Genomic DNA, 10,355 nt, shown 5'->3' with positions numbered 1-10,355 from the left:
CGGCTGTATAACATTCTCAGATCTCTGTATGCGGCTGTATAACATATTCTCAGATCTCTGTATGCGGCTGTATAACACATTCTCAGATCTCTGTATGCGGCTGTATGACAGACATTCTCAGATCTCTGTATGCGGCTGTATGACAGACATTCTCAGATCTCTGTATGCGGCTGTATAACATTCTCAGATCTCTGTATGCAAATGCAACAGACATTCGATCATTCAACACATTAGGTCAATGTTGGACATCTAATATCATTTAAAGGGCACCAGAAAGATTTATTACGTTGGGTTGTCCCAGGATAGACACGGGATATGCCATAAATGTCTTCCAGGTTTACTTCTGGAACTTACATCTATCGAATATTTGTGCCCTGATTGACTAGAACGAGACGCACTTGACTATAACAGGTGCACTTTGATCTGCCCTGGTCAGGGCAGATCAAAGTATTATAGTGCGCCTGCGCAGGACCTCAATGCCGGCGCGTGTGTATGACGTAGACACATCATGCACCCCGGCTTCAGAATAAGGAAGACCAAGATGGCCGAAAGGGGAGGCGCCGGTCCCGGAGAACGGCGCTACCCATCCGATTGGTGTGCACCGGATCGACCTTCTAGGTGAGTATTATAAAGTGTTTTTTTTATGTTATACAGCACACCCTGGGCCCTTACATACAGCATGTTAGAATGCTGTATATAAAAGAGCCCACTGGAGGTGGCCACAGCTTATAGGCCGAAAAAGTGGTGACAGGTTCCCTTTAAATAATTGAAGACACAAACCTGGCTATAAAAAAGCATAGTAGATATATTTGGTCCGGGCCGGCTAGGAGCATGATCACACTGAGAGCCAGCTTGAGAATGAAGAGCCAGCGCACAACGCTGTATACCCCGAACTTCCGACACAGAGAGAGGAAATACATGTTGTTTAAATGTGGAGCAATGTAGGAAATACCTGGCAAAGAGGAAAGAAAGAAAATCATTTCTACTTTACAATATGTAATTAAAAGCCAGTTTTCTTGCATTAAGTAACAATATCCATGCAGTAAAGTATTACAGTCCACATAGACAAAAAACCTGTCCATACACACAAGTCAGCCAAAATGACGCAAATGATCGTTCACAATGGCAGACTGCAAACTTATGGCTTAGGTCAACCGAGACTAGATGTGCATAACGTTCTTCATTAGGTTGAGTCATTGATACGGTACAATTATCTTCTTGACAAAATTGACTGCTGAACCATCCGATGGATGACTGATTAGCTGCTTTTCAGCAGATCAAAAATGTATGTGTATGATCAGCATTTTTGGGATCATTTGCCATATCCAATAAGCATGGCCAGATTACAGCAACTGTCTGGGGTGATGGCCGCCTCACATATGACTTTATAGGATGATCGCCGTATGTCACCAGAATCACTATAGCAGCTGGGCGATCAGAAAAAAAAACAAAAAAAAAAAAAACCTACAGTAGTCCTGTTATTATGGGCAGCACAGTGGCTCAGTAGTCAGCACTGCATGGTGGCTCAGTGGTTAGCAGTGATGCTTTGCAGCACTGCGTTCATATCACATCAAAGATATTTGTGAGTTTGTATGGTATGTTCTCTCCATGTTTGTGTGGGTTTCCTTTGGGTTCTTCGGTTTCCTTACACACTCCAGAGACATACTGATAGGGAATTTAGATTGTGAGCCCCAATGGGGACAGTGATGATGACATCTGCAAAGCGCTGTGGAATATGATAGCGCTATATAATCACTGCATAATAAATAATAGATTGTATGTTACCATGACTTTTATGACCAATACACATTAAAGTAACATCAGCTGAATCCGACAATATCTGTGAGCTTGGCTGACAGACTAATGTGTATTGGGCCCCAGTCTCCCCAGACAGGTGATGCTTGGAAAGATAAAGCTCCTGTGTGTCCAATTCCAGACTGCTGATCCCTTTTGGTCTCAGCAAGATAAGCGGCTGCCGGAGGAATCTGACAGCAGCTCTCCTAGAGGACACAAGAGCACATGAATGAGCCGGGCACTGCCAGGTACGAGAGCGTCAGGAGAGAGGTTTGCTGAACCATTATTCACCCAACAGTTATCTAATGAGGAGCTTTAGACTTTCATTCTTCTTCAGTGGCAACATAGAGGTTTATGGTGGTCCAAAACTGTTGATGTCTACAGACGTCTGCACAGTGTAAAGATACTGTCACACTTTAGCGACGCTCCAGTGATCCCACCAGCGATCTGACCTGGTCAGGATCGCTGCTGCGTCTCTACATGGTCGCTGGTGAGCTGTCAATCAGGCAGATCTCACCAGCGACCAGCCCCCAGCGACGCGTGGAAGCGATGCTGCGCTTGGTAACTAAGGTAAATATCGGGTAACCAAGCACTTGGTTACCCGATATTTACCTTGGTTACCAGCGCACACCGCTTAGCGCTGGCTCCCTGCACTCCTAGCCAGAGTACACATCGGGTTAATAAGCAAACCGCTTTGCTTATTTACCCGATGTGTACTCTGGCTACATGAGCAGGGAGCCGGCACTGGCAGCCTGAGAGCGGCGGACGCTAGTAACTACGGTAAATATCGGGAAACCAAGCAAAGCCCTTTGCTTGGTTACCCGATATTTACCTTGGTTACAGCTTACCGCAGGCTGCCAGATGCCAGCTCCCTGCACATTCAGATCGTTGCTCTCTCGCTGTCAAACACAGCGATGTGTGCTTCACAGCGGGAGAGCAACGTCCAAAAATGAACCAGCACTGTGTGTAACGAGCAGCGATCTCACAGCAGGGGCCAGATCGCTGCTCAGTGTCACACACAGCGAGATCGCTAATGAGGTCACTGTTGCGTCACCAAAACCGTGACTCAGCAGCGATCTCGCTATGAGAAATACCCCTTAAGCGCATGAATTGGGCACAGTGGGTGATAAGTTTAAACAGAGAACTGCATTAGCCGACAACTTACCAAGTAAAAAAGAGCCGGTAGAAACAGAGATCTGGTCAGATAACAAATGCTCCAGGAAAAGGGGGAAGAAATTACTGTTAAAATGGCAATGAAACACCTGCAAAGAAAAGAAGAAACTTAGAAATATATCCTTCATCAGGCCACGTTCTGTGTTTTCCCCTCACAGGGTGCATCCGAGCAGAACACACCATGAAGAGAAGGAGACATTGACGAATGGCCACCAGATAACAGCACTATGGATACAATCCACTAACGACCCTCTGCCATCAATACAAAAATATAGGGCGTCCACACATTGTATCCACAACAGCAACTCTGCTTAGTCCAAGAGAAGTGGTTGAGTCTAGACACATTGGTCAAAGTCTAAGTTAACCTAATGTCACAAAGAGTAGTCTCAGATATGGGATTATAAATCAATTAATATATTAGGTCAAATTCACATTTGGATAAACTTAAGAAAAACATTTTAAAAATTACATAATACGATCGTGTGGCATAATAAAACTATAGTGATAAGTATACGGGTAGATTTACACTGGACATTGAGACCACATTCGACTCTTGTGTTACCCGACTGCAGATCTCAGAGTCTGGTGACTCCTACACATTAGATGCTTGGATCATACTACTGAAAATCTATGGATTTGCCCAACATTTACCTAATGAGACTGGGCACCTTGAAGACAAAATTCTTACATACAGAGCTGAGCAATAAGATTTACAGGACGGACCCTGGTCCAGTGGCTACGTGGCTTCCAGACCAGAACCAGGCGAACCTCCTCCGACCTGCTGTTATCCCCGGCACCTGTCCTGGCTCGTAGGCCAAGAGAAAGGTCATCATTGCGGTGCAACCCATACACGATGTCACACTGGGTCTAGTAATAAGAGGCGCCGGGGGATGACGGCATGTAGGAGAAGGATCACCACAGGCTACGGATGTGTCCGCTGCATCATAGCGTTTCCTGCAAAGCTTTTTGCTCCAATCTACTAACATACAATTTATATTGATTGTCCGTATGAGACAAACGCAATAATCCAATATCTCTATGTAGAATAGCCAATGATTTCTTCACATTTCTGGGTGGGAAGAAGGGAATTTTGTTTACTTACCGTAAATTCCTTTTCTTCTAGCTCTTATTGGGAGATCCAGACAATTTGGTGTATAGCTTCTGCCTCCGGAGGCCACACAAAGTATTACACTCAAAAGTGTAACCCCTCCCCTCTGCCTATACACCCTCCCGTGCATCACGGGCTCCTCAGTTTTGGTGCAAAAGCAGGAAGGAGAAAACTTATAAATTGGTCTAAGGTAAATTCAATCCGAAGGATGTTCGGAGAACTGAAAACCATGAACCAAAAGAACAATACAACATGTGTACACAAAAGAACAACAGCCCGAAGGGCACAGGGGCGGGTGCTGGGTCTCCCAATAGGAGCTAGAAGAAAAGGAATTTACGGTAAGTAAACAAAATTCCCTTCTTCTTTGTCGCTCCATTGGGAGACCCAGACAATTGGGACGTCCAAAAGCAGTCCCTGGGTGGGTAAAAGAATACCTCGATAAAAAGAGCCGAAAAACGGCCCCCTCTTACAGGTGGGCGACCGCCGCCTGAAGGACTCGCCTACCTAGGCTGGCATCTGCCGAAGCATAGGCATGCACCTGATAGTGTTTCGTGAAAGTGTGCAGACTCGACCAGGTAGCCGCCTGACACACCTGCTGAGCCGTAGCCTGGTGCCGCAATGCCCAGGATGCACCCACGGCTCTGGTAGAATGGGCCTTCAGCCCTGAAGGAATCGGAAGCCCAGAAGAACGGTAGGCTTCAAGAATCGGTTCCTTGATCCACGGAGCCAAGGTTGACTTGGAAGCCTGCGACCCCTTACGCTGGCCAGCGACAAGGACAAAGAGCGCATCCGAACGGCGCAGGGGCGCCGTGCGAGAAATGTAGAGCCGGAGTGCTCTCACGAGATCTAACAAGTGCAAATCCTTTTCACATTGGTGAACTGGTGAGGGCAAAAGGAAGGTAAGGAGATATCCTGATTGAGATGAAAAGGGGATACCACCTTAGGGAGAAATTCCGGGACCGGACGCAGAACCACCTTATCCTGGTGAAACACCAGGAAGGGGGCTTTGCATGACAGTGCAGCTAGCTCAGACACTCTCCGAAGTGATGTGACTGCTACTAGGAAGGCCACCTTCTGCGAAAGGTGTGATAGAGAGACATCCCGCATCGGCTCGAAAGGTGGTTTCTGAAGAGCCGTTAGCACCCTGTTAAGATCCCAGGGTTCCAGCGGACGCTTGTAAGGTGGGACTATGTGGCAAACTCCCTGCAGGAACGTGCGGACCTGCGGAAGCTTGGCTAGACGCTTTTGAAAAAACACGGAAAGCGCCGATACTTGTCCCTTGAGAGAGCCGAGAGACAAACCCTTGTCCATTCCGGATTGAAGGAAAGAAAGAAAAGTGGGTAAGGCAAACGGCCAGGGGGTAAAACCCCGATCAGAGCACCAGGATAAGAAGATCCTCCAAGCCCTGTGATAGATCTTGGCGGACGTTGGTTTCCTGGCTTGTCTCATAGTGGCAATGACATCTTGAGATAACCCTGAGGACGCTAGGAGCCAGGACTCAATGGCCACACAGTCAGGTTGAGGGCCGCAGAATTCAGATGGAAAAATGGCCCTTGAGACAGCAAGTCTGGTCGGTCTGGGAGTGCCCACGGGTGACCCACCGTGAGGTGCCACAGATCCGGGTACCACGACCTCCTCGGCCAGTCTGGAGCGACGAGGATGGCGCGGCGGCAGTCGGACCTGATCTTGCGCAACACTCTGGGCAGCAGTGCCAGAGGAGGAAATACATAAGGCAGTCGAAACTGCGACCAATCCTGAACTAATGCGTCCGCCGCCAGAGCTCTGTGATCTTGAGACCGTGCCATGAATGCCGGGACTTTGTTGTTGTGCCGAGACGCCATGAGGTCGACGTCCGGCGTTCCCCAGCGGCAACAGATCTCTTGAAACACGTCCGGGTGAAGAGACCATTCCCCTGCGTCCATGCCCTGGCGACTGAGAAAGTCTGCTTCCCAGTTTTCTACGCCCGGGATGTGAACTGCGGAGATGGTGGAGGCTGTGGCTTCCGCCCACAGCAGAATCCGCCGAACGTCTTGGAAGGCCTGACGACTGCGTGTGCCGCCCTGGTGGTTGATGTACGCGACCGCCGTGGCGTTGTCCGACTGTATGCGGATCTGTCTGCCCTCCAGCCACCGATGGAACGCCTTTAGGGCTAGATACACTGCCCTTATCTCCAGAACATTGATCTGAAGGGAGGACTCTGTCGGAGTCCAGGTTCCCTGAGCCCTGTGGTGGAGGAAGACCGCTCCCCACCCTGACAGACTCGCGTCCGTCGTGACCACAGCCCAGGATGGGGGCAGGAATGATTTTCCCTTCGACAAGGAAGTGGGAAGAAGCCACCACTGAAGAGAGGTTTTGGCTGCCAGTGAAAGAGACGTTCCTGTCTAGGGACGTCGACCTCCTGTCCCATTTGCGGAGAATGTCCCATTGAAGTGGACGCAGATGAAACTGCGCAAAGGGAACTGCCTCCATTGCTGCCACCATCTTCCCTAGGAAGTGCATGAGGCGCCTCAAGGGGTGTGACTGGGTCCGAAGGAGAGAGTGCACCCCTGTCTGCAGCGAACGCTGTTTGTCCAGAGGAAGCTTCACTATCGCTGAGAGAGTATGAAACTCCATCCCGAGGTAAGTCAGTGATTGGGTCGGTGTCAATTTTGACTTTGGGAAATTGATGATCCACCCGAACCTCTGGAGAGTCTCCAGAGCAATGGTCAGGCTGTGTTGACATGCCACCCGGGAGGGTGCCTTGACTAGGAGATCGTCTAAGTAAGGGATCACCGAGTGGCCCTGAGAGTGTAGGACCGCCACCACGGATGCCATGACCTTGGTGAAGACCCGTGGGGCTGTCGCCAGGCCGAAAGTGCATCGGCTCGCTCGGGGGGCGGAGATGTTCTGAAGAAACGAGTCGGAGGACGAGAGCTGAGCTCTATCCTGTAACCGTGCGACAGAATGTCTCTCACCCATCGGTCTTGGACATGTGGCCACCAGGCGTCGCAAAAGCGGGAGAGCCTGCCACCGACCGAGGATGCGGTTTGGGGAGGCCGAAAGTCATGAGGAGGCCGCCTTGGAGGCGGTTCCTCCGGCGGTCATTGGAGGACGTGACTTAGACCGCCATGCAGAAGAGTTCCTCTGGCCCTTCTCTGACCTGTTGGACGTGGAGGATTGGGACCTGGCTGAGGGCCGAAAGGACCGAAACCTCGATTGAATTTTTCGTTGCTGAGGTCTGTTTGGTTTGGACTGGGGTAAGGACGAGTCCTTTCCCTTGGATTGTTTAATAATTTCATCCAATTGCTCGCCAAACAAACGGTCGCCAGAAAATGGCAAACCGGTTAAGAACTTCTTGGAAGCAGAGTCTGCCTTCCATTCGCGTAGCCACATGGCCCTGCGGACTGCCACCGAATTGGCGGACGCTACCGCTGTACGGCTCGCTGAGTCCAGGACGGCGTTCATGGCGTAGGACGAAAAGGCCGATGCCTGAGAAGTCAAAGACACAACTTGCGGAGCAGAGGTACGTGTGACTGCATTAATCTCAGACAGACAAGCTGAGATAGCTTGGAGTGCCCACACGGCTGCAAAGGCCGGAGCAAAAGACGCGCCTATGGCTTCATAGATGGATTTCATCAGGAGCTCTATTTGCCTGTCAGTGGCATCCTTGAGCGATGAACCATCTGCCACTGATACTACGGATCTAGCCGCCAGTCAAGAGACTGGAGGATCCACCTTGGGACACTGAGCCCAACCCTTAACTACGTCAGGGGGGGGAAGGGGTAATGTGTGTCATTAAGGCGCTTAGTAAAGCGCTTGTCCGGAAATGCTCTGTGCTTCTGGACAGCATCTCTGAAGTTAGAGTGATCGAAAAACGCACTCCGTGTACGTTTGGGAAACCTAAACTGGTGTTTCTCCTGCTGTGAAGCCGACTCCTCTATAGGTGGAGTTGGGGGAGAAAGATCTAGCACCTGGTTGATGGACGAGATAAGATCATTTACTAAGGCGTCCCCTTCAGGTGTATCAAGATTGAGAGCAACGTCAGGATCAGAGCCCTGAGATGCGACCTCCGCCTCATCCTCCAGAGAGTCCTCATGCTGAGACCCCGAACAGCGTGATGAAGCCGGGGAAGGTTCCCAGCGAGCCCGCTTAGCCGGTCTGGGACTGCGGTCCGTGTCGGAGTCCTCCCCGTGGGACCTAGGTGTCACCCCAGGAGCACTCTGCTGCACCGACCGAGAGGGGCCTGGGGGCGATGAACTCACAGTGCCCGGGGCCTGTGTGACCGATCTGGACTGCAAGGCTTCTAGTATCTTAGCAGACCATCTGTCCATAGACTGAGCCATGGATTGTGAAAGCGACTCAGAGAGTTTCTCAGGCCAAAACTGCAAACTCTGTCCCTGCCACCTGGACAGTGGAAGCCGGCGGTTCTACCTGAGCCGAGGGTCCCACCAGTGCCCGAGGCTCCGGCTGAGTGAGTGCCACAGGGGCCGAGCATTGCACACAGTGAGGGTAGGTGGAACCTGCAGGTAACATAGCCGCACAAGAGGTACAGGTTGCAAAATAAGCCTGTGCCTTGGCACCCTTGCTCTTTGCGGACGACATGCTGTAGTGTCCTCTGAGAGTGATCACTGAGGGTATATAGCCAAAAGCAAAACAATGCGGCCGAACAGAGAAAACGTATACAAATAGTATATATATATATATATATATATATATACATACACACACTTCGGCACCCAAGGGGGGCCAGCACCGGGTAACCGGTGTGGCTTACCGACCGCCCAAAGCGGTTGTGTCCACCAGATTCCCTGCCTGGGCCTCCCAGAGCTGTAGAGCTCATTCTCAAATCCTCCACCGGCAGAAGTTATTGTAAATATGGATGCCAGAGCTCTAAGGGGAGGAGGGAGCCGTGGGCGGTGACTAATAAAGTGCGGGAATCTGGTGCCCCACAGTGCTCAGTGAGGGGGGAGGAGAACACCTAAGTATGCTCCAGCCCTCACTGCCGACGTCCAGTCGACCGTCCCGCCCTTACCCCTGACTGGCAGGCCCGGGGGCGGGAGTTATGGTACTAGGCCGCAGAAGCCGGGGACTAAATTTAATAACGCGGCCGGCAAACAGGCGCGGTCGGCGCGGTAGTCCCGGTCGTCACAAAAAAACACAGGCGCTCCATGAACCGTCCCCAAGGGGACACAGAGTACCTTATAGATGCAGGGCCTGTCCCTTATGATACTCAGTCTCCTGTCCGTCAGATTCCCCCAGGGGCTGCGGAGGGAGCCCGGTCCCAGTGAATGGTGACCGGTTAGGATCCCACTTCTCCCAGAGCCTCTAAGGGATGGGGAAGGAAAAACGGCATGTGGCTCCAGCCTTTGTACCCGCAATGGGTACCTCAACCTTAACAGCACCGCCGACTTAGTGGGGTGAGAAGGGAGCATGCCGGGGGCCCTGTTAGGGCCCTCTTTTCTTCCAACCGATACAATCAGCAGCTGCTGCTGACTAAAATGGGAGCTTGAGTGAATGTGTGCCTCCTTCAACACAAAGCATAAAACTGAGGAGCCCGTGATGCACGGGAGGGAGTATAGGCAGAGGGGAGGGGTTACACTTTTTAAAGTGTAATACTTTGTGTGGCCTCCGGAGGCAGAAGCTATACACCCAATTGTCTGGGTCTCCCAATGGAGCGACAAAGAAAGATGAATTTTTAGGCTGTGTGCCCATGCTGCGGAAAATGCGCGGATTTTGCCGCGGATTTCTCACGGAAAAGCCGCGGATTTCCCGAAAATCTGCAGCTCAGGCACTTCCCAGCCATTTCTATGGCATTTCGGAAATGCTGTGCCCACGCTGTGGATTTTTCCGCAGCGGATTTCGATCCGGAAAAATCTGCAACATGTCAATTATTGTTGCGGATTTTCTTCCAGATTTTGGCTTTAAAATTGGGGGGCGGGGTAATCCGCACCAAATCCGAAATTTTGCGGGAAAGCTGCGGATTTTGATGCAGAAAAATCCGCAGCTACATTCTCCCGTGGACACATAGCCTAAATCTATAGAATCCTATTCATTGGGATCATCGGCAGCGACTTATTACCTCTACTTGTTGCAAATACTTTTTGCCTCTACTCAAAAACAAAAAGTATAGTTTAGTATGATCACATAAATGTTTGTTTTCTCTTCCCTAAGAAGGAAGCAACTTACTGATAAGTGCGGTGATGTGAACTTTGCATTAAAACACATAACTTTCCCCGGAATCTGCCCCAAAGCCAATATACCTTTGTTACAAATGCAGAAACAATGCAGAAGGGCTGCCTAA

At 50.5% G+C, this 10,355-nt stretch overlaps 1 protein-coding gene across 2 annotated transcripts in view; it reads right to left on the bottom strand.

Annotated features, from left to right (window-relative positions):
- Positions 1 to 10,355, bottom strand: part of SLC68A1 (solute carrier family 68 member 1) — a 48,166-nt gene that overhangs the window by 8,631 nt on the left and 29,180 nt on the right. For both annotated transcript variants that reach the window (XM_075352314.1, XM_075352316.1), the window contains exons 6-7: positions 2,960 to 3,056; positions 781 to 952 (exon numbers count right to left, since the gene is read on the bottom strand). In XM_075352314.1, coding sequence (XP_075208429.1) covers positions 781 to 952; positions 2,960 to 3,056 — 269 coding nt within the window. The remainder of the gene's footprint in view (positions 1 to 780; positions 953 to 2,959; positions 3,057 to 10,355) is intronic.

The sequence above is a fragment of the Anomaloglossus baeobatrachus genome, chromosome 5 (assembly GCF_048569485.1).
Source record: "Anomaloglossus baeobatrachus isolate aAnoBae1 chromosome 5, aAnoBae1.hap1, whole genome shotgun sequence".
NCBI classification, from domain to species: domain Eukaryota; kingdom Metazoa; phylum Chordata; class Amphibia; order Anura; family Aromobatidae; genus Anomaloglossus; species Anomaloglossus baeobatrachus.
Note: the sequence above shows the minus strand (reverse complement) of the source record. Positions and strands in the feature narration are given on the sequence as shown.